A 27,172-nucleotide genomic window follows, 5' to 3' on the forward strand; every position below is an offset into this window, starting at 1 on the left:
CGGGGCCGGGCATGGTAACGGCTCGGAAGCCGAGGGGGCTGGGCCGGACGCAGGCGGAGGACCCGGGGTCGGCCGCCGCCGCTGCCGCCCTGTCCCAGCGCGCTCCGTGAGGCCCGCGCGGCGCCGCGTCGGCCATGATGATCCACGGCTTCCAGAGCAGCCACCAGGACTTCTCCTTCGGGCCCTGGAAGCTGACGGCCGCCAAGACGCACATCATGAAGTCGGCGGACGTGGAGCGGTGAGGCTCGGGCGGGCGGCGGCGGCCGGGCGGGCGGGGGGCCCGAGAGCGCCGGGAGGCCGCCTGTGCCCCGCCGGGGTCCGGCCGCCGCCGCCGCTGTCGCTCCGGCCGGCTCCGAGCAGAGCGACCGGCGGGCGCCTCAGACCGATGCGCGATGCCCGACGCCGGCGCCGGGGGTGCGCGCGGCGGGGGTTGGCGGGTCGGGCGGGTCGCCCGAGACGCGGGAGACGGAAGGGCCGCCGCCTCCAGGGAGCGCGTCCACGGACGGACGGACGGACGGACAGACGGGGCCTTGTGCCCTGGAGTCCCCGAGACGGGGGCGCGGCGTCCGGGCAGGTTCGGGCGCTGGGACGCGGCCGGGAGGCGTTTGTGATGCGGGACCGCGGGGCGTCGGGCGCGTGGAAAGCCGGACCGCGGGGGCGCTGCGAGCCTGCGCTGGTTCGAGGAGCCGTTTCCGTGGGGTGGCGGCGCGGACGCGGGCAGGGAGCGCGGCCGCCGAGTGTGTTCCGTGCGACTCCGTGCGGGGAGCGACGCTGTCGGGTGCGCGCGTTGCGGGACTTCTCCGGCGGTGACGGCGGGGGCTGCGGGGCTGCGGAGACCCGCTGGAAGGGCGCACCTGGCCCTGCCGGCCGGTTGACGGGAGGAGGAAGGAGCGGTCCGTGCGGACTGCGGGGTTTCTGGCTCGGGCCGCGGCCCGGGAAGCTTCGTGATTGAGCCGCTGGGAAGCGGGACGCGGCCCAGATGGCGGCAGCCGCCGGAGAGAGCCGCAGGTCAGACTGTCCAGCTCTGAGTTGTGCGGGGCCGCAAGCGGGGACGTAGCAGGCGTTTCCCTGGGCACTCGGGAAGCCTGAGTGCGCCTGGGTGCGGGGTTGGGGGTCATCAGCTTCGGGTTGACACCTGCAGCCTCGCGGGCGGGATGAGCTCCTGCAGAAGTCGTCCGGGAAGGGGGAAGGGGGAAGGGTGCGGGGCGGCACCCAAGGCCACGCTGGTGTTCTAAGACTTAGGCCAAGGAAGGCGACCAGGGGAGAGAGGCATGAAGGGATGGTTAGTAGTGTAAAGTAGTAATTACTTTACTTACACAACTGGGATATTTTGTAAGGCCGCCAGATTTCTCCAGATATATTGGGGCAAATTCAGAGAATCCCGTCTTGTATTATTTTATATGCATTAATCAGTGGAGTAGTTAAGATCTGTTTAATTGGATGTTTTTTATTAAAATTTATTCCAATACACTCCGTCTTCATCTTATTAAATCTTTTAAGTATTTAATATTTTCTTTATAAAAATTTCGTTTCATTGTAGTGGGCATACTTAACATGAGATCTATATCCTTAACAGTTTTTTTTTTTTTCCATCAGAACTTTGTAGTTTTTTCCTTGGAAGTAGTGTGTTGGTCTGTCTGTATTTGTCGTTGTCCGTTCGTCTCTCGCTGGATGCCTGGGTTGTGGTCATATGTTGGCTGTTGTAAATAATGCTGTAGTGAGCATGAGCTTATATATGTTTCTTCAAATTCGTGTTTTTATTTGGTTCAAATAGAATTGCTGGATTCTGTGGTAGTTCTGTTTTTAATTTTGGGGGAACCTTATTCTTTTCCATAGTGGCTGCACCACTTTGCATTCCCACCAGCACTGTAGGGAGGGTTCCCTTTCCTCTGCATCATGGCCCTTGCATGTTATTTTTCTTTTTAATGATAGCCATTCTCACAGGTGTGAGGTGGCACTCATTGTTGTTTGATTTGCATTTCCCTGATGATTAGTGATGCTGAACATCTTTTCATGTGTCTCTGTGTTGTCTTTGGAGACATGTCTTTCAGCTGCTCTGCCCATTTCTAATTTGTATTGATTGTGTGGGTTCTTTATGTATTTTGGATATTAATCCCTTATCAGTTGTATCACTTGCAGATATCTTCTCCTGTTTAGTAGATTGCCTTTTCATTCTGTTGATGGTTTCCTTCACTCTGCAAAGACTTTTAGTGTCGTATAGTGCCATTTATTTATTTTTGATTTTGTGCCTTTGGTTGAGAAGACAGAGCCACCATGTATTGCCAAGACTGATGTCAGGGAGCTTACTGCCTCATGTTTTCTTCTGGTAGTTTTATAGTTTCTGGTCTTACATTTACATCTTTAATCTATTTTGAATTTATTTTTGTGTACAGTGTAAGAAAGTGGTTGTTTCCTTTTTTTTGCATTTCAGTTTCATTTTTTTGATTTTCCAGTTTCCCCCAGCACCACTTATTGAAGAGACTGTTTTTTCTAATTTTATGTTTTTGCCTCCTTTGTTGAAGATTAATAACCTTGTAGGTGTGGGTTTAAAGATTTACTTACTTGAGCGAGAGCGAGAGGAAGATCCTGCGAATGAACACGCGAGCAGGCGGAGAGGGAGAGCGAGAGGGAGAATCTCAAGCAGGCCCCTCTCTGATTGCAGCACCTCCTGCGAGGCTAAGTCTCAACAATGCTGAGACGATGAGGGGAGCCGAAACCAAGAGTCAGAAGCTTAACCCACGGAGCCGCTCAAGCGCTGCATACGTGTGGGCGTATTTCTGGACTCTCCGTTCTGTTTCACTGATCAGTGTATGTTTGGTGCCAACACCATCCTGTGTTGGTTACTGTAGCTTTGTAGTATAGGTTGACATCAGGGAGCAGTTTACTTCTAGCTTTGGTCTTTCTTCTCAAGATTGCTTTGGCTGTTCAGGGTCTTTTGTAGTTCCCCTCCTAACAAATGCTTACGTGTGCGGTGCGTTCTTGTTAACTGCAGGTCCGGTGTTGTACAGCAGGTCTCTGGAGCGTGTCCATCTGTATTTCAGGGGCAGAGGCGGGGGCTGGGGGGAGAATCTCAAGCAGACTCTGTGCTGAGTGCTGAGCCCCGCTTGGGGCTTGATCTCACAACCCTGAGATCGTGACCTGAGCCAAAATCAGGAATCCGTCATTTAACCGACTAAGTCACCCAGACACTGCCAGATTTGACTATTGTAGACGCCTCATAAAAGTAGGATCATGTAGTATTTGTCTTTCTGCAACTGGCTTTTTCCCTTAGCAAAATGGCCACAAGGTTCATCCATGTTGTTCCATATTGCAGACTTTCCTTCCTTTTTTTTAGGTTGCATTGTATTCTGTTGCATGTATAAACCGTATTTTCTTTATCCACCCCTCTGTGGTATGGATGGACACTTAGGTTGTTTCCACATCTTGGCTATTGTCAGTAGTGTTACAATGAACAAAGGAGTGTTAATTTCTTTAGTACTTAATATTTTCTGTTTCCTAATAACTAAGAATAAATTTTACTTAAATTTGCGATGAAAAATTAACATTATTAGGTATCATACTAAAGGTGTGCAACTTAAAATGTTAGATCCCTGATGTGCACACATACATACACACAGATGTAATAAACAAACGTGTCCAGTTTTTCTTACTGTTGTATCATAACCATTTTTCCTATTTTATTATATTTATTCTTTAAACATTTTTGATGATTCTATAATATTTCATTGTATGAATATACTATAGTATACATAACCATTTATTTCTTTATGATTGGATTTTCTGAGTATTTCTTTTTTATTATTATAAAGAAGATGGTTATGAGTATTAATTTGTATAGCTCGTTTCTGCATTGGGGATTATTTCTTTATTATAGATTTCCAGAACTGATATTTTGAGTCAGGATATCCGTTTGATTAAATTCTTGGTACTTTTTGTTTCATTGGTGCCTCGGGGGATAGAATGTAAATTGACACAGTCCTTCCAGAAAGCCGTGTAAGCATCTGCCGGTTTCCCTCATCAGCGTTGCTGCTTTTGCCTTCTTCATGACCACCCTTTAAAACTTGGGACAAGTTGAGAATTTTATTGGAAAGGTTGTTTTCCTACAATCTACAAGAGACAGTCTCTTTAAGTGCTATCTTCTATAATTCTTAGTTAATATAGTAGTTAATATCTTAACTATAATTAATATAATTGTTGTATAAGAACAAAAAGTCTACCAGAAACATGAACCTTATGGAAACATGAGACTTTGGTACATTAGGTCATCTCCTAGGCAGTCATAGTAGAATCAGGACCCATATTTATTCTTGATAGGGGTGGGTCTTTGGTGATCCAGGAATGAAATAGATGTTTCTAATAAGAATCAGTATTTTTTTCCATTGTTTAATTTTTTCATGCAGGGTTTTTTATTATTTTTATTTTATTTAGTTTTATAATAGCTGCATAGCTGTTCAAAAATCCGGAAGTCTTAGAAAAGAAAATTGACATGAAAGCCTTCTGATCTGCTAAAGTTGCTGTTGTAGAACACTTGCACTGAAGGCCTCTGCTTTCGTTGTGGTCCCTTAGAACGTCACTCAGAGCACATGTAAACTTTTGCCTCTGTTGCCCACTTTGTAATTATACCCGTATTGGAACTATTATCTGACTTTTGGTTATGCATAGGTTAGCCGATGAATTGCACATGCCGTCTCTCCCTGAAATGATGTTTGGAGACAACGTCCTGAGAATCCAGCACGGCTCTGGCTTCGGGATTGAGTTCAATGCTACAGATGCATTACGATGTGTAAACAACTATCAAGGAATGCTTAAAGTAGCCTGTGCTGAAGAGTGGCAGGAGAGCAGGTGAGAATCTAGAAGGGTATGGGTTAAATGAAAGAGAAGAGTTGAAAAAACCTTCATGATATGTGTCTTTTATTAGAGTGAAAGGCAAGTATTATTATCATACTTGATAGTTGGATCATTCTAGGATTCATTTTTCTCACCCGTAAAGTGGAGATCTTGAATACTTGCTGAGTTCAGTTGAATTACAGTGGAGCTGAGCTAGTAAGGTGACGTTTTTGAACCTGGGGTGTCCTTCAGTGAAGAGGCAGTACACCGTGTACTGTTCTGTTCTTGCTTTTGAAGAAAAATAGTTACTTGTGTTTTGCATCGTAAATGTAGGGGGCATTGAAATAGAGAAACATGTATTTCCTCTGATATCAAATTAGCAGTTATTTACTTTGTGCCAATTATGTACCAGGTACCTTGGAGGATAAAGAGAAGTACAGGTCTTTAAACCATGTCCTCAGGCAGTGTACAGACTAATTGGAGAGACTATATCAGCATATGAAAAGTTTAGTAACAATAAATATGCAGAAAAAGCAAGAACGATCTTGCTTTGGTGAATTATGATAAGAATATGTATCAATTAGAATGTTTGTATCACTCGTAGAATGTAATCTGGTGTGTCCGTGAGCGCAGGTGATCTGTATTCTGCGCCATTGAATCTGATCCTCTTTCTTTGATTCCGAGGACGGAGGGTGAGCACTCCCAAGACGTTCTTAAACCGTACGATTGGACCTACACCACAGACTACAAGGGAACGCTGCTTGGAGAGTCACTTAAGTTAAAGGTGAGTCTTATTTTCTCCTTTTATGATCAAGTCATTCATTGTCTTGGACAGTGTCAGCATTAGAGCTCCCCAATTTGGCTTTTTTTTGCTGCTGCTTTCATCCTGCTTTCTATCGAGGGAAGCTTCAGAACCTAATGCAAAGGGATTTTGCTTACTGATTATAAACAGAAAAGAGCAAGGCCATAGGGGAAAAATTTTTATTCCAAAAATATGTTTAGTAGCAATGGCAAACTGCCTTAATGTTATCATTTTCACTCTCAAATTAAAATGTGTGTCTGGGGGTGCCTGGGTGGCTCAGTGGGTTAAAGCCTCTACCTTTGGTTCAGGTCGTGATCCCGGGGTCCTGGGATCGAGGCCCTGCTTCCCCTTCTCTCTTCCTGCCTCTCTGCCTACTTGTGATCTCTGTTTGTCAAAATAAATAAAATTTTTAAAAAATCTTAAAAAAAAAATGCGTGTCTGCCCTTGGTGTATTGAATTGGGTGATGTAGACAAAACCTGCTAGTTAGTAGCTTGCGGTTTCACAGCTGAACAGACGGGTGGACAGACGGACTTGTGCTCAGACAGCTCCGGTGTTCGTCTTGCTGCACTGTCTCTGAGCCTGGTTATGACTCTAGGCAGGTACTTACCCCGAGTCTCAATTTTATTAGTAAACTGGGTAAACAGAGATAATAGCCTCAATAGCAGAGTTTTGACACGAGCTTATCTGTGGGAACGCGCTCAGGAAACCCTCCAGCTCCATGTTAATAGTGCAGCCGTGTAAACCAGAGAGCTTGAGAAGAGATGGAGCGTCACTTCATGGTGCCTGACACTGGGAAAGTAGAACCTGTAGGTCTCAGATTGGGAACTTGGCTGCATCTTGACATCCTGCAATTTGAAATGAAGAAAATTTGGCTTGGGTTGCAAGTGTCTATCACATTCAGTTACAGAGAAGAAAGTTACTTTAGTGGAAATAAAGTGATAATTGGAGACCCAGATCGTATGTTGGCGGTTAGGCAGGAGTGTTAAGGAGCCAGAGCTGTGCATGGGCACCTTGTCTCTGCAGAAGTTTTTGGAGTCTTGGGAAGACAGAAGTTCATAGCAGCCACTCCGCTCTCTTCGTTTCCTACACTCCTGTAACCCAAGCTTTAACTGTTTTACTCTGCTGCTTCCAAGACAAACATGCATTTTTTGAGAGGACATTTGTGCATTCATTCATTCACTCACTCACGCCTTCATTCTTGAGCTCTTCCTCTAAGCTAGACACATTCTGGGAGCGGTGGATGCAGCAGAAAACAGACAAAGATCCCTCCTGTATGGTCTAATGGGCAGCAAGGTTAGTTCAGACCCTCGATACTTCGTAATAATGTTCTCCTTTCTTCTCCTGAGTCAAAGCCTTTGTAAAGAACAAAGTTCATTTGCTATTTCATTGCTGGGAGTGAGGAAATGGGAACTCATTTTAACTCTTTGCAGGAATGATGCCTTACAAGTTGATGAATACGTTGTTCCTTTATTGCCTTAAAAAATTGAGTAACCATTTTCTAGGCAGAATTGTTAGAACTTTGTTGCTTAATCCTCAGAATGACCTTGTATCATCGGCACGCTTATCCTCATTTTGTGGATGAAGAAGTGGGTTTAAGCTCTTGAAGTACGTGTCTCTTAATAACGTAATACCGAAGCTGTAGCTTATGGTTAAGCATGTTTGTTGTATGTGGAAGATCACGCCATTGGAACATTTTTTACATTTGGCTTTCTTAAGAATTTTTTGCCCTGTAATATTACTTGCGATTTTAAATTTCAATTCTTCCACCCTTTCTGGAAACAAAAGCCCTGGTGTGTATAGGAAGTATATGCCTGCGGAGGAAAATATACTTTATATAAATGGTAAGAATGTCAGAGAATGAGGTGTTTGAATGAAACCTTTCCTTTTGCCCTTATATCCTTGCCGTCTAATTGCTGGGGGCTGCTTGGGGGTGTGTGTGTGTGTGTAGTGTTTTCTCACTCTTTTTGGGCTGTTTCACAGATTATTTGAGTTGTAGCATAGTGTAAGAGACGAGAGCCAGCCGTAGAGTTGTGCTGGTCACAGATCTGCCCTCGCTAATTATTAGCCAGGTCGCCCTCAGAACACCTCTGAGATTACGGCGTAAGAGTGTTACGAAGTCAGAGGCCTAATGTGTGCCTGGCAACATGTGGTCATTTTCTTCATTCTCGTTGACTAGATCAGTTGACTTTGCAGGAGAGTGGAAGTGGAAGACCGCCCTTGTAGCTGTATTGCCCTTTACGAATAAAACGTGTATAATATCCATGCATTTAAGAGCGTATTTTTTAAAAAGATGTATTCATTTGTTTGAGAAAGAGTGAGAGAAAGAGAGAGTGTGAGCCAGAGGAGGGAGAGAGGAAGAGGGAGAGAGAGAATCCTTAAGCAGACTCCTCGCTGGGTCTGGAGCCTGACGCTCGACCCTGAGATCATGACCTGTGAAACCAAGAGTCAGGTGCTTAACCGACTGAGCCACCCAGACACCCCTAAAAAAAGCATTCTTTTTTAAAGCATGTCGGAACATTTGTCAGCTTATTCAGTGTGATTTGATATTTTGAGCATTTTTTTTCTCTTTCTTTTTTTTTTTACCATGGTAAAAAACATAAAGTTTATCGTCTTAACAGTTTCTCTATATGGTAATTTAAATTTATTCATGTTGTGCAGCCAATTTTCAAAACTTTTTCATCTTGAAAAACTGAAACTCTGTACCTGTTAAACAGTAACTCCTCATTTCCTCCTCCCCCAGTCCCTGGCAACCGCCATTCTGTTTCCTGTTTCTATGAATTTGACCTCTAGATACTTCACATAAGTGGAATCTTACAATATTTGTCTTTTTGTGACTGGCTTATTTCACTTAGCATCGCGTCCTCAGGGTTCATCAGCGTAGCGCGTGTCAGCCTTTCCATCCTTTTTAAGGCTGAGTAGTATTTCTGTAGATGGAGGCCGTGCTTTGCCTCCCCTCGTTTGTCGTGAGCATGTAGGTTGCTTGTCCTTGGCTATTGCGAATAGTGCTGTTGTGATCAGAGGCGTCACACCCCGCTTTGAGATTCTGCTCTGGGTGTTTTGGATGTACACCCAGAAGTGGAGCTGCTAGATGGCACAGCAGTTCCGTTTTTAACCTTCTGAAGAACCTCCACACTGTTTTCTACAGTGGCCGCCCCACTTTACATTCCTGTCAGCGATGTCGGGGGGTTTTAGTTTGCGTTTCTCTAACGATTAGTGACGTTGAGCATCTTCTCATGCTGAGTGGCCATTTATATATCATCTTCAGTATCTCGAGCTTTCCAAAGTACATTTTTAGGGAGAAATGTACAGACTTAAACGTTGGAAATGAATGGATTTTGTTACGTCTAAAGGCAGAAGGAGCTGCACATACTGTACCGCAGCTGATAGAGTTGTTTATCACAGGGACGTGGGTTAACAGTTCTAGCAGTGTTTCAGTTGGGCAAGGTGAAGAAATTCTAGAGATCTCTTTGACAATAGTGTGAATACAGTTAGCACTCCTGAATTGTAGGCTTAAAAATGGCTAAGATGGTAGATTTCATGTTATATGTTACTTTTGGCTGCAATTAAAAGAAAAGGTTAAACATAGAGTTACCATATAATACAGGAATTCTACTCCCTCAGTAGATGCGCAAGAGAATTGGAAAACCTGTCCCCATGCAAAAACTTGTCCCCAGCTGTTCACGGCAGCGTTATTCAAAATAGCTAAAATGTGGAAGACACCTAAGTAATCATCAGTGAATATGCAGAACTGGTGTGTCTGGACAGTGGAGTGTTAGTTGGCCTTGAACAAGGAACAAAGTGCTGGTCGCGTGCTGCAGGGGTGAGCCTCGGAAGCAGGCTGAGGGAAGGACGCCAGACACAAAACACCCGTGGGTGCTCTAGGATGATTTGCAAAGGGACGAGTCTAGAAAAACAGAAGTTAGAGTGGTGGTTTCCAGGGTATGAAATGGAGAAGGAAGCGTAACTGCTAGTGGGTATGGGGTTTTCTGGGGGAATGATGCAGGGTTCTGGAGTTAGGTAGCAGTGAGAACTGCACAGTCTTGTGAGAAAACTAAAACACCACTGAATTGTACACTGTCAAAGATTGAATTTTATAGTATGGAAGTTATATCTTCATTTAAAAAAAAGTCACTGTATAACAGTAATTTTACAATATGTTCCTAAGGGTATGTACTACAGAAACAAAAAGAAAAATTTTTTTCTTATATATATTTATATATAAAGATAAATATATATCTTGTATGTATATACACACATGCGCTGCTTTCAGTAATTTTAAAAAGGAAATTTAGCATAGGTTTCTTAGCGTTTACCATTAATTAACTTTATATGATAAATTTAAAAAAAATTATAAGTCAAGTATGTTCCTTCTCATAAACCTCCATTTGATGTGAGGGAGATCTTATTGGAAAGACGTGAATAAGACTCACTTTTCCTGAAAGGTGTTAAGAATGTTTGTAGTGTTCCATATGTTTTTTAAGCCTTTTAAAGATTGTGAAATAACTCCAAAAATACGGAGGTACAGTTTAATGAGTTGTGAAATATAGGAAAAGAAAGATGTTGCAAGCACCCTCCAGCAGGATCCCTCCTGATCGTAATTCTTTTGTAAAAATATTTTCTAGTATAATTTGAAATTTTTGACCTCAACTTTCAGTTCCTTCAAAAATAGTGTGCATTGTTATTTTACAGCTTCGGCCTCATTTTCTTTTCTTTTTTTTTTTTTTTTAAGATTTTATTTATTTGACAGAGATCACAAGTAGGCGGAGAGGCAGGGTGGGGTGGGGAAGCGGGCTCCCCGCTGAGCAGAGATCCTGATTCGGGGCTCGATCCCAGGACCCTGGGACCATGACCTGAGCGGAAGGCAGCGGCTTAAGCCACTGAGCCACCCAGGCGCCCTCCCTAGGGTCTTTTATTGTCTTTTTATTTCTGTTGGTTCTGGCTCATGGGGTCTAGGCTCCTAAATGTCTCCGTATTTTTGTTGAAATCGCGGATGATGATAGTTTTCTCCAGAGAGGATTTTGTTGTTTCTGAGAGGCACTGAGGGTGTTCGCGGTCAAGGACTTAGTTCTACAGACGTCCTGTGGAGCTGGTTTTAGGCGTTGGGGTTGTAGGGTTCACGTTGCAGCGGCTCGGCTGTGCTCTTGTAGTTGAAGCAACCAGAGACAGTGAGCGAGTGAATGGTCATGGCTTTGTTGCAGTAAGATTTTACTGAGGGACGTGGAAATTTGGCTTTCATGTAGTGAAATCATATGATTCATGTGTTTGTTCATATAATGAATTTGGGTTTCTTGGGTCATGAAATACTCTTTTTTTAACTGAACTGCTTTTTCCAATGATTTAAAAAATGTAAAAATGATTGTTAGCTCACAATTCGTGGAAAAAATAGGTGATGGGGTGACATTTGGCCACAGCTGGCCTAGGGGTCTTAGTTTGCTTACCTCTGCTTTGGGGCCAGTGTTTGCAGTTTCCAGGCCCGTATATATAAGAAGCTGTGAAACCCGTGCAGCGTTAGCGCACCATCCCCAACTAGGGAGGGCACAGGGCGTTCTGCACGGTGAGCGCTGAGCTGTGATGGAGCCAACGACTGGCAGAGTCCAGCCTCTCCCCCGGACGAGCCATTCCAAAGGCCTCTAGGCCCCAACCAGCCGTCTGCAGCCTCGCTGGCCCTTTGTCTGGGCTCCGGTCCGCTTTCAGGTCTCAGTCCAGTAATTCTTCGGTGTCTCAGCCATTTGATGTTTTTAAGTTTTTGTTTTTTCATCCAGCTTTTAAGTTGTCTTCAGCAAGAGGATTTGTCTGAGTTCCTTATTCTGACAATACTAGAAGTTAGAAGTGTTTGATCTGTTTTCAACCGATCTGTTGGTTTTGGGTTTTTTCCTCCTTTCTTTTCAGACGCCTGAGTTTAGGGAGGACATAAGTAGAGTTGAGGAAGAGAAAAGAGAAAGAGAAAATATGTTTTAAACATATTTTTCCTGGCAAATGAAAAAGACGGTATAGATAAATTCAATATAATGAATATCCCCATATATGAATATATCTTAGTATATTCCTTAATGTTTTATCCAATTATTTTCTGTCATTCTCTTTCAGATATTTTATAAGCACAAGTAAATGGCAAAACTGATAGATTCCTTTTGATCAGTCCCTTGTGAAGGTCTATACGAAACAGTGGAGTAGTCATTTACTGATAGGAAATTGATATAATGACTGGTTAATTTTTTGGAAATCAGATGTTTTTATGAGGAGGATCTTACAAATGTGTACCTTCAAACTAAAGCTAAATAAAAAGTGAGGAATTTGGAAGTTGTGTTTATACTGACTGAAGTTTTATGCTCTTAGGCAGTCCTAGAAGCACCAGCTTTTGTCTTAAATGGGAAACAAACATGCAGGTGGCGCACGGGGCTGGTTATGTGCTGCCCCGTCGCCGCCCCTCCGCTCCCTTCCCACTCCCAGTTTGCACCTTGTGTGTGGCCTCAGGCCTGCTGCAGACGCATTTTGGAAAAGACTGCGGAGGGCTGGAGTACTCTGTGAGTGACCGTGGAGGACCTGTGGACACGCTTTCACCTCTCGGGGCTCCAGTGCACACTGCTACTGCTTGTCACCATAACCTTCCCCCACATCACAAAACTCCTTTAAACTGTCTCCCGCCCTCATCCCTGCAGTCTCCTGCGTCCGTCGTCCTATTCTTCTAATCCCGGTCCAGTTCCCAGACTGCTCTCCACTTCCCGATTCTGCCCTTGAGTCAAATTACCCCGTCACGGCTGCTGAGGCAAGTGAAGGAATCAGGCACTTCCTGAACAGCTGCGGTTTGACGAGCGTTGTCCTGTTTATGGTACTGCGCTGTCAAGGGACAGGAAAGCTGAACATCTTCTAGTGGAACTGGGTGCAGTAAAGAATGGTATCTCAGATCCTACCCTATAGCTGTAGGAGACACTTAGACTTAGTTGAGCTACTGCTAGGACTTGCCGTCTTAACATTGTTGATTCTCTTGTTGGGCTGTGAATGTGTGTGTCTGCGAGCTACAAAATAACACGGCGAAGGAATGGCCAGCGTCCTCTAAAGCCCTTCGGAATGCTAAGAGTTTCCCCTTCAATATCTGTGAAAGTTCTTATTTACATCATTATATAAGATTATTTATTTATTTATTTATTTGACAGAGATCACAAGTAGGCAGAGAGGCAGGCGGGGTGGGGGGGAAGCAGGCTCCCCGCTGAGCAGAGAGCCCGATGCGGGGCTCGATCCCAGGACCCTGAGATCATGACCTGAGACGAAGTCAGAGGCTTTAACCCACTGAGCCACCCAGGCGCCCCTACTTCCTCATTATTTAAAACACTATTTTGTTTGTAGGTTTGGGGAAGCTAGGCTGGGAACCTAAAATATTTAACAGGATTCTAATGGGGATTTTTAAAGCTCCAAACCAGTTTTTGAGAGGTGGACTTTCAGAGCACAAAACTGCTTTGGACGTCTATGATAGTAGTTCACGCTAATTTTCAGATGATTAGTTTTCTGATAATCATAACAGAACACTTGATTTGAATTTGACTTTTATGAAAGATGATGAATTTTGACTCCCTTGTTTTCTGAAGTTATAGTATCCGCTATCTGTAGTATCTTAAGTTTTTCAAGGACAAGGAAGATATCTCGTCTTTCATGTCTACTGACGACACCCAAAAGTAGAACTGTGTGCTCTGGCTATGAAGACAAGGCTGGTAGGAAAACAGTTTTCCTGTGGCTCTGATTCTTTAAATTTTTATGTGTTCCTTCTTGAATTTTTTCTTTCAGGTTGTACCTACAACAGATCATATAGATACAGAGAAACTGAAAGCCAGAGAACAGATTAAATTTTTTGAAGAAGTTCTCCTATTTGAGGATGAACTTCATGATCATGGAGTTTCAAGCCTGAGTGTGAAAATTGTGAGTACTGTGATTTTTTTGTTTAAAATTAACGTCCTTCTTCCGTTCTCACTGTTGGTCAGAAATACAAGACTCACTTAGAAGACTCATGGTCTTAACATGGTATCGTGTCAAGTATCACTTGGGTCTAGAGTACATCTTCATGTCCATTATAAATTCACAAAATCTTAGTATATTCCTAAACTTTAGTTTAGCCGAACATTTACTTTTAAAAGAGGTGCCTGGCTACTTTGTAGTTTGTTTGTTTACTGTTTAATTTGAATGAAAATTATGGCTTAATTTTTACTTTTGAATTAAAAATGCTACTGAAAGGATCAACAGACTGTACCTCCATCTCGAGCACAGAAACGGAAAACAAAAATGACACACGTGAACTCCTTACTCCTTTTGTGTTCTTTTCTGTCTGGCGAACAAGCTACTTCCACTTAAAATGTATCGGTGGGACACGTTTAAAAAGAATAATACATGCTCATTAGCAGTTGCTCATACGTGTTTACTGTTGGGTCGTAATTGGGTTTCTAACACTTTATAGAAAATTTTCAACTGAAACTTTGTATTACATGTCTTAGCCCGTAAGACCAGCTAAAATGTCATCTCCTCTGTATGGCACAGAACAGCTGCCCCGGGCAGAGTTAAATATTCCTCTGCCAGACCCTGTAAGTACTTTCTTTTAAACCCTCAGTTATAGCACTTACAAAGTCTGTCAGACACAGGGCCCCAGCTTCCGAAATTGTGCTGGGAGCATAATGGTTGTGGGTATTGTGATGGAAGTGATAAGGAATGAAAACAGTAAATCAAAACTTGACTTTTTTAAAGTCAAGTTTTTCTATACTATCACAGAATTTTGGAATTGTAATGAATGTGTAGAGAATCACTTAGGCTAGCTTCTGTGTTTTATAGACAAGGCCCAAAGTTTGGTTTAGCTAAGGTCACGCAACTAGTGACGGTTTTCTTTGTACCATCTAATACATACCATTATTTAGCATTAGATAATTGTTCTGTTACCGCCTTACTCCCTTGTTCACCTGTAACCCTCCTCCAGTTCAGCTTTCATCATTTAGGTTCGTTCACTTTCCAGCTTACCCAGTCACGAACCTGTCTGCTTGCCCACCCACCTGCTGTGACTCATTGACTATGTGGAAGTTCCTTAGGGTTTTCCTATCTGGGTATGCGTTAGTATCCGAGCAGGTGGCTGTTCCTTGATTTATCTGTATGTGGGGCGCCTGTGTTCTTGTCAGTGGAGGAGCTGGAGAGGAGGGGCACAAATGTGTTCTGTGTGCACCAGAGTAAACAGTAACTAAGTCTCAAACTGAGGAGCAACTTCGTCTTAACATGTTCTTTCTTTTTACCTCGTGTAACTTATTTTTATTTTTTAATTTTTTATTATTTTTAAAGACTTTATGTATTTATTTGGCAGAGAGAGAGAGAGAGAGAGAACCAGAGCACAAGCACAGCGGCAGGCAAAGGGGCTCCCCGCTGACCAGAGAGCCTGACGTGGGACTCGATCCCAGGACCCTGCGATCATGACCTGAGCCGAAGGCAGCTGCTTAACTGACTGAGCCGCCCAGGCATCCCTATTTTTATTTTTTTAAAAAGATTTATTTGAGAGAAAACACAGGCACAGGTAGGGGAAGGGCAGAGGGAGAGACAGACTCTCAAGAAGACTCCGTGCTGAGCTCTCCTAGCCCCACACAGGGTTGATCTCACCACCCTGAGATCACTTGCTGAGCTAAAGCCAAGAGTGAGTCCCTCAATGAACTGACTTCACCACCCAGGAGCCCCTTATCTCCCCTTATCTCGTGTAATTGTATTTTTTTTTAAAGATTTTATTTACTTATTTGAGAGAGAGTGCATACAAGTGGGGCGCGGGGAGCAGAGGGAGAAGCAGCAGCAGCAGACTCTGTGGCGAGTGAGGGGCCAGAGGCGGGGCTCCACGCAGCGCTCCTTCGCACACCCCAGAGATCATGACCTTAGTGGAAATCAAGAGTCCGATGCCCAACCAGTGAGCCCCCCAGGCGCCCCCACATGACGTTCCTTCTGTAGAAGCAAAGATTAGCCTGGTAAACAAAAGTATAGGTGAGAAACCGGGAATGTGGTGCCTGGGAAGCTGAGGAAGACGTGAAAGTCAGCATCAGGCTGTAAGGAGATCCTAGACTGAGTTGGTGTCCCCTAGACTAAAAACATTGGTTATAGCTTTTAGCAAGTAAGATACTGTCAGTAACCTTGGCGAGCGCAGTGTTAAGTTACATGGTGAGGGGGTAAGTGAAGGACACGGAGGTGGAGACAAGGAGTAGACCCGACTTCCAGAAAGCTTCCTGGATGAGAAGAAACAGAGATGTGCCGATGAGAGGACATGAGGTTGACAAAAGCGTGTGTGCTTTTTGTTTTTTTAAATATGGGGAATATGTTAGGATTTTATGAAGGCTTCTCACATGGGCATGGTCAGTTATTAACTCCATTTCTAGATCCACTCTTTTCTCTGGAAAATGAGGGTTGGAACTGAAAATCCATCTTCTAGTCATGGCCTGGTCTTTCTGGGGATCATCCCTGACCTGGGTGCTCACCGAGATTTGCTTCATTAGAACAAAAGATGTTCCTAAGTGCTCTTATCACTTAGGAATTTACAAGGGTTTCTGAAGCCCTCTGTCAGGAACCAGAAACAGAGACCAAGATACGTATTTTCTATTATTTCACAGACACCGTGTTAGGTACGTGTCTGTATTATCTCCTTATCCTTGGGAAGATTCTACACAGTGAGCAGAAATGGAGGGTCAGAGATACTAAGAAACTTGCAGTCATGCAGTGGATCCGTCAGACTCTGCCTTTGCTCACGAGAGGAAGGGGTAGCCTTCGGCAGGAGAGATGCTGCTACTGTGGTGACAGGAGGAAAGGGGGACGGGATGGAGGTGAGCCTACCTCAAGTCCAGTGATGCCCAAACCTGGAGTCTTATCAGAATTACCTAGGCAGATTAGAGATTTGATTATCTCTAACACAGGGACAAAGAATACTTGTCCCCTGACTGTCCGTAGCGTACTTGCAGCGCGCGGACTGGAAAGTTGGGTAGACACGTGGACATGGAGGGAATGGGTCAGGTGGTCCAGATCTGAGTTGCAGGTGTGTGAGTTTCTCCAGCCAGACCAGGGAGGGAGCTGGTGCTGGACCACCATGACGGTGAGGTATTTGCTGAGCTGGTTTTGTGACAGCTGCCAGTAGCTTCAGGCCGTCACGCTGCCGGCCCTTGCCTGATGATGAAGCAGCAGGACCGGAGTGCAGGGTGCTTCCCACGCAAGCTCACCTGAGGCCACTTCATTGGCCTTTTTACTTCGAGCGTTTTCTGACTTTGCATTTTTCCCACTTGCTTTCAGATAAAATATGAACCATCTCAGATTATTTTTAGTTTAACAGAGCTCTCTGAGGACCTTCAAAAATAAGTATAAAATTTTAAGGGCTGCCTTACATCGTTCCCCATGGCTAGGAGTTTGATTGGAGCTACGAAATAAACAGCTGACCCTTGAACAGGGTAGGAATTAGGGGTACCAGTGACCCCCCCCCCCTTAGAAGTTGAAAATCCTTGGGGCACCTGGGCGGCTCCGTTGGTTAAGTGGCTGCCTTTGGCTCAGGTCATGATCCCAGGGTCCTGGGATGGTGGAACCCCAGGGCAGGCTCCCTGCTCTCCCACTGTCATTCCCCCTACTTGTGTGTGCACACACTCTCAAATAAATAAATCTTAAAAAAAAAAAGTTGAAAATCTTTGGACAACTTTTCACTCCCCCAAAACTTAACCACCAGTGGCCTGTTGTTCACCAGAAGTCTCACCGATGACATGAACAGTCGGTTACACTTATTTTGCATGTTATATGTACTATTCTCTTACCGTATAGTAAAGCTAGAGAAAAAATGTTACTAAGAACATCGTAGCGAAGAGAAAATAGAGAAGGGAAGATTGATCAGAAGAAATCGGCATATGTGGACTTGCACAGTTCAGACCTGTGTTGTTCAGGGGACAACTGTATAGATGATCTTTCACTTTCCAAACATTCTTGGAATCATCTGGGGTAAGGGTAGTAATGTTCATTGCCTTTATTTGGTGTTTTAACCTTGGCCAGGAAACCGCTAAAAAGTTATTGTTTTAGAATTGTAAATATATTTGCTTATAATTGTTTGGTTTTTTGGTTTCCTTAATAATTACAAAACACTCTTAAAGAAATGATACCGAAATGTGGAAGCTGCTTATATAAACAAAGTAACTTACTTTACATTCTGGAGATTGTTAGAGCCTTTTAGGTTGCTTTTAATTTATTTGTTTCAGATTTTGAAATTTTTTAACCATCTTAATTTTTAATTCTAAACCTAGACAGTTTTAATTAAAAAAGAAAATTTCCTGGGCCCAGATCCCCAGGAAGGAAGAGTAGATTTAGAGCTCTGTGCACTGTGAGCTCTGGGATGTCTGGATTTGCTTCAGGGAGTTTTTCGGAGTTTTGATAATTTTGTGTTTGTGGCATTACCTATATCTACAGGATGTTTCACAAATTAATTTTTTTTAAAGATTTTATTTATTTGTCAGCACAAGCAGGGAGAGCTGCAGAGGGAGAGGGAGAAGCAGGCTCCCCGCTGAGCAAGGACCCTGGGATGGTGACTGAGCCACCCAGGCATCCCTGATTTGTTTTCTAAATCAGCTTCTTAGAGCAAAGCTTGTTTTTAGGTTAGGATTTTGTATTCTAATATACTGCGCTTGGTAGGATTTATAGCTGATAGGACTTGTCTGTGGAAGATGAAAAGGAAAGCTATTTTCATGCTAATGTGTAAGTTTTTAGCTTTCAAAGGAAGTAAATTCCCTGTCTCCCAAATACTGACAATGCCCTTATGTTCTGTAATGGTTTTTACAGCTAATGGTTAGTTCCATTCTGAGTCCTCAAGAGTGAATTTGTCCGCCTTTTGCTTCTGTGTGTTACTCAAAAGTGCAAGTACACCAGGTAGGGACCCATCTTTCCTCTCAAGGGACAGAGACAGTGCCTGCACGGACGTGGCTTTTGTTGAAATGCAGGCCTGCTGCAATGGCCCAAGGAATTGTTTCTTTACATCCCCATGTTTACAGATGAAGAAGGAGACCTTGGGTGGTTTAGTGACTTGCTCTGAATTAGTGGGTCTCAACCTAATTACACACATTGCTCCATTAGTCTTTTTTTGTTTTGTTTTGTTTTACCAAATACTTTAAGCACCCCTCCCTTTTACTTCCCTGAAAGGTAATTCATAGATAATATAACCCACCTTCTTTCCAATAAGCCAACATAATGTCCTAACTATAAAATAAAAGAGAAATAAGAGGAAATTTATTTAAAATAAGATATGTATTTCGGTCTGTAAGTGCATCATGTGACTACACTGAAAGACACCACGACGTAGGCCTGTACCTCCGTCCGAGTACTGACTCACTGAACGCCGCAGCCGAGGCCTTGGCTGGCGGAGGCGCCAGGTACCAGGGAGGGACTCAGACAACACAGGACTGCCGTGGCTGATGTAATTTTTCAGAAATGGTGAACAGCCCTTAAGTAATGTTCCAAGTGAAGCAGGGTGTGGTCTTTCCCTCCATTCAAGGTCAGTGCATTCCTTGAGTGAATCTTGCATTTATATGTAAAATGCAATTAGGTTCTAAGGTCAGAACAATATAAATTGTTGTTTTGTTCTGTTTTAACCCATCTGAAGGCCAGTTAAGGTAATTCGGAGGCTTCCTGGCTGCAGGACCGGACTTGGTCGTGTAGGACTGTGGTGCTACGGAGTATCGGGCATCCCCGGTCCTCAGCTGCCAGAGGCTGCGGTTGCTCCTCAGTGTGAGGAAAACACCCAGAAATCCCCAGCTTCTCCTACAAGAGACCTGCTGCCTTCAAATACGCTGTTGAATTGTGCCATTGGGACTAGAACTGGGGTCTTCTAACTCCCAGTCTCCCCTCTGCCATGCTGCAGCGATCGCTTGCTGTGTTGTGCCCGTGTGACTGTTAGCAACTAATTTGGAAATTTGAAAAAATGTTGCCAATCAGTCTTTCCAGTAATTACAAGTAGCACTCTGTCGAGCGGTAGTGCGATTCCCAGTCAGTTGTGATGGAGCAAGATGTCACAGGTCAGGGTCTTCCTCCAAGTTCGTTATTCTGGGTCTTGCTGTGAAGTCTGGTGCGGATAATGTGGCCGTGAGCGCTTTCTCCAGCAAAGGCAGCTCCAGCCTCTCTCGCGGTGAGCGCCCGCGGGGTGCCGGCTACGTGTCTAGGGTGTCTAGGCGGCAGGGATGCGGAGGTGAACCCAGCACTGTTCGCTGTTCGCTCTCGCTGCTGTGGGGCCTGCAGTCATGGGGAGGGGCGGGGGCTGTAGGCAAGTAAACGGATGTAGTTATGAATCTGTCGGTCTGTAGGGAATGGGGAGGAGATACCCGGAGAAACCTGCGGTTATGGAATGTAGGAGAGCTGCTCTGTAGAAGCGACATTGACACTGAGATCCAGAGATAAGTGAGCGTCACGTCTGGCCGCAGGGTGTGTGGAGGTGCTAAGGCAGGGGCGCCTGGGTGGCTCAGCGGGTTAAGTGTCCCGACTCATGATTTTAGCTCACGTCATGATCTCAGGGTCCTGAGATGAGCCCCGCATCGAACTCTGCACTCAGTGGGGAGTCTGCTTGAGTTTACCCCTACTCCCTTCCCAAATAAATAAATAAATCTTAAAAAAGGGGGGGGTCCTAAGGAAGGAGAGCTTGGCCTGTGGCTGGTGACGGTCTAGGCAGTAAAGCCACTGTTAGTAACGGGCTGTCCTGTTCCTTCTTCACTCCCGTTCACGCTGCTCTGTGCTCGTGCGGAGTTACAGGCCATGCCCTGAAGATACCGTGCTGGTGCCTGCCTCCGAACTTATGTGTGCTCTCGCCTCTGTGGAAACTCTCCTTCCCACCCGGCTCTTCTTCCCATGGTCAGCTTCCCGCAGCCTTCTCTGACTCTGTCCAGCAGACGTAGGCACTTCTCTCTCTGAGTGCTTCTGAGCCTGGCCACCCCCCACATCATGCTTCTCTGTTTCCCTCTTTGATAAACTTCCTGACCGTTAGGATTCTGTCTTTTTTTTTTTTTTTTAAAGATTTTATTTATCTATCTGACAGAGAGAGATGACGAGAGAGGGAACACAAGCACAGGGCAGCTGGAGAGGGAGAGGCAGGCTCCCGGCAGAGCAGGGAGCCTGATGCAGGGCTCTATTCCAAGACCCAGGAATCATGACCTGAGCCCCAGGCAGACGCTTAATGACTGAGCCACCCTGGTGCCCCTGGGATTGTGTCTTCTTATCTATATAAATCCAAGACCTACTGTAAGAAGAACTGGACTTTAGTAGATAATAAGGTTTATTTAGTAAATGGTCAAGCACTTTTTAAAAAAGAAATGGTCTTTTATTTGTAATCTGTCAAATAAATAAATAAAATCTGTAAAAAAAAAAAAAAAGAACATGTTATAATGGTCTGATAAATCAGTCTTTGGCTGTATGAGATAGTACTTAATTGGTTGCACTGAATTAGACCATTCTATTTAAGGTCTCTTTATTAATGTAAAGTGAATAAGACACAGGTAACAACAAAGAAATAGGTTATTCTTTAATTTTGGTATTACTGGGGTTGACATTTACTGTAAGTACTATCAATTTTTAAAGCGACCATTGATTTTTTTTTTAAGATTTTATTTTATTCATTTGACAGACAGAGATCACAAGTAGGCAGAGAGGCAGGCAGAGAGAGAGGAGGAAGCAGGCTCCCCGCTGAGCAGAGAGCCTGATGTGGGGCTCGACCCAGGACTCTGAGATCATGACCTGAGCTGAAGGCAGAGGCTTAACCCACTGAGCCACCCAGGTGTCCTTAAATCAGCCATTGTAATTTTCATAATACTTAATGTATTTTTTAAATCTTTAACCTCAATATCTTTTGACCAAAAAATATTTTTTTATTGTAGGAAACTGAAGCCAGGATGTTTATAATATATTGAGCCTTAGTTGAAGCTATGACAAAGAACGTCTAGTTTAGAGATTTCTGTATACTGCTAATTCAGTCTTTCTGATGCCTTTATAATTTTCATTTTCAAAAAAAATGATTTTCTTTTAGCAAAGTAATAACATATTTAATTTTCATTAAAATATTTCTATTTTTTTCAGAGAGTGATGCCTTCTAGCTTTTTCCTGCTGTTGCGATTTTTCTTGAGAATTGATGGGGTGCTTATCAGAATGAATGAAACAAGACTTTACCATGAGGTGTGTTCTGACTTCACGAGTACCCTGGTTGACGTTGGGATTGTTCTGCTGTTTCTTTGTCTGGGTGGGAATTTGAAGGGAAGCACTGCTTTATACTTTATGACAGTCCTTCTGACCTTTAAGGTAGGGGTTCTACATGCACTGTTGACTGCACAGTAAACGAAACAGCACATCTTTTCTGAAAGTTCTAGTAGCTAAAAATGTTTTCTAAAGGACACTCCCCAGTAGGGCATGTCTGATGCTTCTAAAAAAACCTCATGTGTACTTAATCTGTGTTTAAGAGAACTGTCCCTTAACTCTTACCTTTGTTCATCATATTAGTGCTTATATAATGTCTTTATTAAAAATACCAATCACATGGCCTCCTGGAGTTTGTATTACACAAGCGTTGTGATAGTCGCGCCGAAGTTTGAAAGCTCGGTACTCCCTCTGAAGGAGCTGCCGACATGCGAGGTTTTCCAAAAAGTGTCTAAAAAATTGAGTCATGGAAGTTCCTCTGGTAGTTTATAGCAGCCTGTCCTTTCGGAATGGGTCTGTGACCTCTGGTTTGTGATCGTGTAGAATGGTGAATTAGAGAAGAGACCGCCAGGGTCAGTAGGGCAGTGGTGGTAACTGACTGTCACCACCACCCTGTGGGAGAAGAGCCGTCATCGTCTCTGTTCATAGCTGAGGCGGCGACAGCAAAGACATCAGGTGGTCACTTGCCCAGGTTCTACGGTGAATAGCGGCGGAAGTGGACTTGAAACCCAGTAAGACGGGGTTGGTGCCCAAGTCCCGTGCTCGGGGGTGGGGGGGCAGGGTTTCTTCCCTCAAAAAACTATGTTTTTTTTTCTTTTTTAAAAGTGGTAGCAAAGTACTAAAGATGGGCTGTATTTTTCTGCCTCAGAAAAGCGTGTGTGTGTGTGTGTGTGTGTGTGTAATGTGTGTTTATAATTTTAATATATACGCGCATGTATAGGGACGTTTGTGGCAGTGCTCTTGTTTGTAGCAGCGAAAGGAAAAGGCGGGCGCTTACTGCTCACTGCATGGGCACGGACTTCAGCTATTTAATTTACGTCCGTATGGTTGAAAGTAGACCGCCATTAAAAATGAGTGGCAGAGAGTTGACATTTAACTGATGTGTAAAGATATGCATCTCAGCTTTGTATTTTGAGAAGTATGAACATATGTAAGTTTTGTAGAGATTTCTGAATGTTAAAAGATAGTGTTATCTGTAGGAGCTGCGGTTGCTCTCTACTTCTGTATTATCTGATTTTAGTGAGCAGTAATCTGGTTATTGATTAAACATTAAAATTTACATTTATTTATAGAAAAGATTAAAACTTTAAGGGAGTTTAATCTTGTGTGATTTTTCTTTTATTGAATAATGTTTCACCAAAAAACAAACCGTAATAAATTTTTTTCTAAAACCTAACTTTAAAAAGTTGGAAATGGGAAAAGTCGAAGTCTAAAAATGTGATTTATTAAATAAGCAATTTGCAAGAATTTTGCGAAAATGGGAGAGAATAAAATTTAAGCCTTTTTTCTTTACACGTGAGAGTAGCCATGTTATGTAGATAGGTGACGATAAAGCTTAAGGAAAAGATGTAGTTCCAAACATGAATATTAAAATCTCTTGCACATATCATTTGCAAATATACATATTGTTTTTAAAGTTAAACTTTTGCTTGTATTTCTCTTACATGGTAATTATTAAATCTGTTTACATATGATATCACTGTGATTTATAGAGATTGGTATTAGTAATTAAGAATTCTTGGTGAAAATTAATTGTCTCATGGCAGCGTGAAAATTCTTGTCAGACTTCCTGCTACTTTGTAAGCAATTCTGTTGGCATAGGCAGGGCTGTTTGAGAGAAAGGATTTTGTAACAATAGAAATAGATTTATTGCAACCTTTTTTTATTTTTCAACATAGGCGGACAAGACCTACATGTTACGAGAATATACATCACGAGAGAGCAAAATTGCTAATTTAATGGTACAGTATTTTAATACCAGTTTTTAGAAGTTGACTTTTAATGTTCATTTTGCATGTTTCCACCCAAATCTGGATCCCTGAATCTATCAGTTCACCTAATAAGCCTCTAAAAGATAAATCCTACTGGAGCATAACGTTCCTGAGCTCACCTCAAATACACAACCAGTTAGAGTTTTTGTATGTACCAGAGCCATCTTCTAGTCTAATTTCCACTTTTTATTCTGGAGAAACAGACCCAGAGCTGTGACTTACTGTAGGTCACACAGCTGTTTGTTGGTGGGTCAGCGAGTGGCACCAGTGCCATGTTCTTTCCACTTAGCACCTTTTCACCCTGTAATTTCTTTCTACCCAGTCTCTCTTTCTCCTTAAAATGTGATAATTTTATGCCATACCTTGTTTTGGCCCAATTTTCTTTATTTTTTGCTCTCCTGGGACTTGTAAAGGGCTTCTGCAAATCTGTAGGATTCTGTAATAGGTTGCTTCAAAAGTCATACCTTTTTGCAGATATCGCTGTGAATTAGAGAGATTGATACCGCTCGTGCTTATTCCTGTGTGGATGTAGAGTATACGTGGGTAGGAGAAGTCACTTAGAGTCCATCGTGGGCCACATCCTGACTCTGTGTAAAGGCTAGTGCTTTCACCGTGCAAAAACATTAGTAAAAGAGGATGAGATTAAGATGCAGTAAAAAAAAAAAAAATCTTTTTAAGTAGGCTCCACCCTAAACGTGGAGCCCAACATGGGGTTTGAGCTCATGACCTTGAGATCAACACCTGAGCTGAGATCAAGAATCAGATGCTTAGGGGCGCCTGGGTGGCTCAGATGGGTAAGCTTCTGCTTTCGGCTCAGGTTATGATCCCAGGGTAGTGGGATCGAGTCCCACATCAGGCTTCCTGCTCAGTGGGGAGACTGCTTCTACCTCTCCCTGTGCTGATCCCCCTGCTTGTGCTCTCTTGCTCTGTCAAATAGATTAAAAAAAAAAAAAGGAGCAGACATTTAACCGACTGAGCTACTCAGGCACCCTAAGATGTATTGAATTCTTAATACATGTGTGGGAGCATTATAAATAACCTATCCCTGTAAGCTTTGAGGAAATCGTCCGTTAAGAGGTTGCATGATTCAGTAACAAGAGATACCCGTTATCATCCAGACACCTAATGATGCTCCTCATGTACGTATATTACAAACCTATTACAGCTCCTTCTAAAATGGGTGTGTTGGGCACCTCTGTGGTGCAGCTAGTTGGGTGTCTGACACCTGGATTCGGCTCAGGTCATGATCTCGGATCGAGAGGTCGAGCCCCATGTTGGGCTCTGTGCTTGAGACTCTCCCTCTCCCTCCGCCCCCAAAATAAATTGTTCTAAAAAATAAAATAAAATTGGTGTGCTTTGTGAATATTTGAACCAAAGCATTTCTTAAAAGCACCGGTGTGGTCAGTGAATCTGTGCTAACACGATTTCTGTCTTTCCAGCACGTTTCACCTTCCCTCTTCACGGAACCTAATGAAATATCACAGTATTTACCGATCAAGGAGGCAGTTTGCGAGAAGCTTCTATTTCCAGAAAGAATGGATCCTAACCCTGCAGACTCACAAGAAAGTGCACCTGCGGAATAGAATGTGATATAACATACACTCATCGTGGAATCTGACTGGGGACCTTAGCTATTTGGAGGGGGTATTTTTATTCTGAGAATTACTTGCCTTGTTTATGTGCAGATTTTCTGTAGCCTTAAAGGAAAAAAAAAAACACAAAGGAGTGTTGCAGGCAGGTTCCACTCAACGGCTTTTTGTACTGTCTTCAGATTCATATTCCAGATTTATATTTTCTGGAGTTAAGTTGGGATTTCTAACTGTCAGAGTGCGATCTCACTGGTAGTGTGTGTGCCTCATGCAGTGGGCATGGTCTGCGTCCGTCGTGAGACACTGTCTCTGACCCCGAGGGTCGGTGTCAGTCACAGAATCACAGCACCTTGTGGCTTCCGCGGGGTCCCTGATCGTGCATGTTGATGTGCTAGCTCTTTACTTCGGGCTTTTCGATGTTTATGCGCACTTCTGGAGAGCCGTGAGTTGCCTTTTAGGAAACTGATGTCGTAAGTGATCTTTACCCCCCCACACAAATATATATATATATATATTTCCCCTTTAAATTTAAATTGGGTTTTGAAGTCTTTGAGAAAATTTCAGACACAGAACTGAATAGCAGCCTAGGCTCTGGGCAGACTGACGGTGCTCTATCCGTGGACGCACCTGAACGTGGCTCGCTGGCCGCAGGGAGATGTCAGAGCTGTCCTTCCTTCATCTTTAGGTGCTTTTTCTTAGGTGTGGTTCTACTTGTACTGGCGTTTTTTAACTTCATTTTCCATGCAACCTTGGAATGAGTAAATCCATTGAATATTGAATTTGTACTGTTGTGTAGCTAATTTTATCAGCCAAATTTTGTCACAAGTGATTTTGGTATTTGCCTTCTGCTGCATCACCTGCAAGGTGTAGGAAATCAGGATTTTGTTGGCTTTAAGAAAATACATGGCATGTTCACTGTCTTTTAAATATACCTGTATTTAATCTTTTCTCGTAGGACAGAAAAGTGTATATATTGTGCTCAGCCTTCTGTTGTATTTTATTTGCCATGCGGATTTGAACAGAATAGACTCTTTATTCATACAGGATATATAAGAAATGAAAAACTTGTAAGAATATTCATTAGTTGAAGTTTCTGGGCAACATCATATATATTCTTAACTTGAATCAGTTATCTTAGTCTCTTGAGTCAGGTTTAGGTGACTTATTTCCAGAGTCCATTGCTAAAAATTGTGGGAAATTAAAAGAATTGATCTTTTTTATAGAGGGTGGGAAGTTGATAGGATGAGTGAGCTTCTGGAAGCTCCTTGAGTGTATTCCTGTGGAGAAGACCCAGAAAGCCTCTATTTGCCCATTGCTAAATAAGACATATGCCATTTCATATTTATTTGTTCCCAGTGTCTTTTTGTAAGAAAAGAATAAACAAGGAATTACTGATCTGTGTTTTGCTATTTCATTTATTTCTGTTTCCCCTGAAGCTCAATTTAAAAAAATGGTTTGGGATCCTTTTTTCATGTGTGCTTTGTTCGGAACTTGGTCAGCACTGTAGCCAGATTCTGCAGGCAGATTCTCATGAAAACCTAAAGACAGTCCAGAATAAATTATCATATGTCACTGCTATGAGCAATTTGAGAAATAAAGACAGAGGATCACAGGGGCAGGGAGGGAAAAATGAAGCAAGATGGGACCAGGGAGGGAGACAAACCATGAGAGACTCTTCATCTCAGGAAACAAACAGGGTTCCTGGAGGAGGGGAGGGTGTAGGATGGGGTGACTGGGTGATGGACACTGGGGAGGGTGTGTGCTGTGGTCAGTGCTG

At 43.4% G+C, this 27,172-nt stretch overlaps 1 protein-coding gene across 2 annotated transcripts; it reads left to right on the plus strand.

Moving 5' to 3' along the window:
* Positions 1 to 26,796, plus strand: TIPRL (TOR signaling pathway regulator). 2 transcript variants are annotated; one of them, XM_047704854.1, is made up of 7 exons: positions 1 to 238; positions 4,663 to 4,842; positions 5,512 to 5,611; positions 13,410 to 13,541; positions 21,702 to 21,797; positions 23,714 to 23,776; positions 25,246 to 26,796. In XM_047704854.1, the coding sequence occupies exons 1-7, from the start codon at positions 135 to 137 to the stop codon at positions 25,387 to 25,389; spliced, it is 819 nt and encodes a 272-aa protein (XP_047560810.1). In that variant the 5' UTR covers positions 1 to 134; the 3' UTR covers positions 25,390 to 26,796. The 2 variants fall into 2 exon arrangements, with proteins under 2 accessions (XP_047560810.1, XP_047560812.1); XM_047704856.1 differs by having other exon boundaries at positions 88 to 238; positions 4,668 to 4,842.
* Positions 26,797 to 27,172: the final 376 nt, after the last annotated feature.

Source organism: Lutra lutra, chromosome 15 (assembly GCF_902655055.1).
Source record: "Lutra lutra chromosome 15, mLutLut1.2, whole genome shotgun sequence".
NCBI classification, from domain to species: domain Eukaryota; kingdom Metazoa; phylum Chordata; class Mammalia; order Carnivora; family Mustelidae; genus Lutra; species Lutra lutra.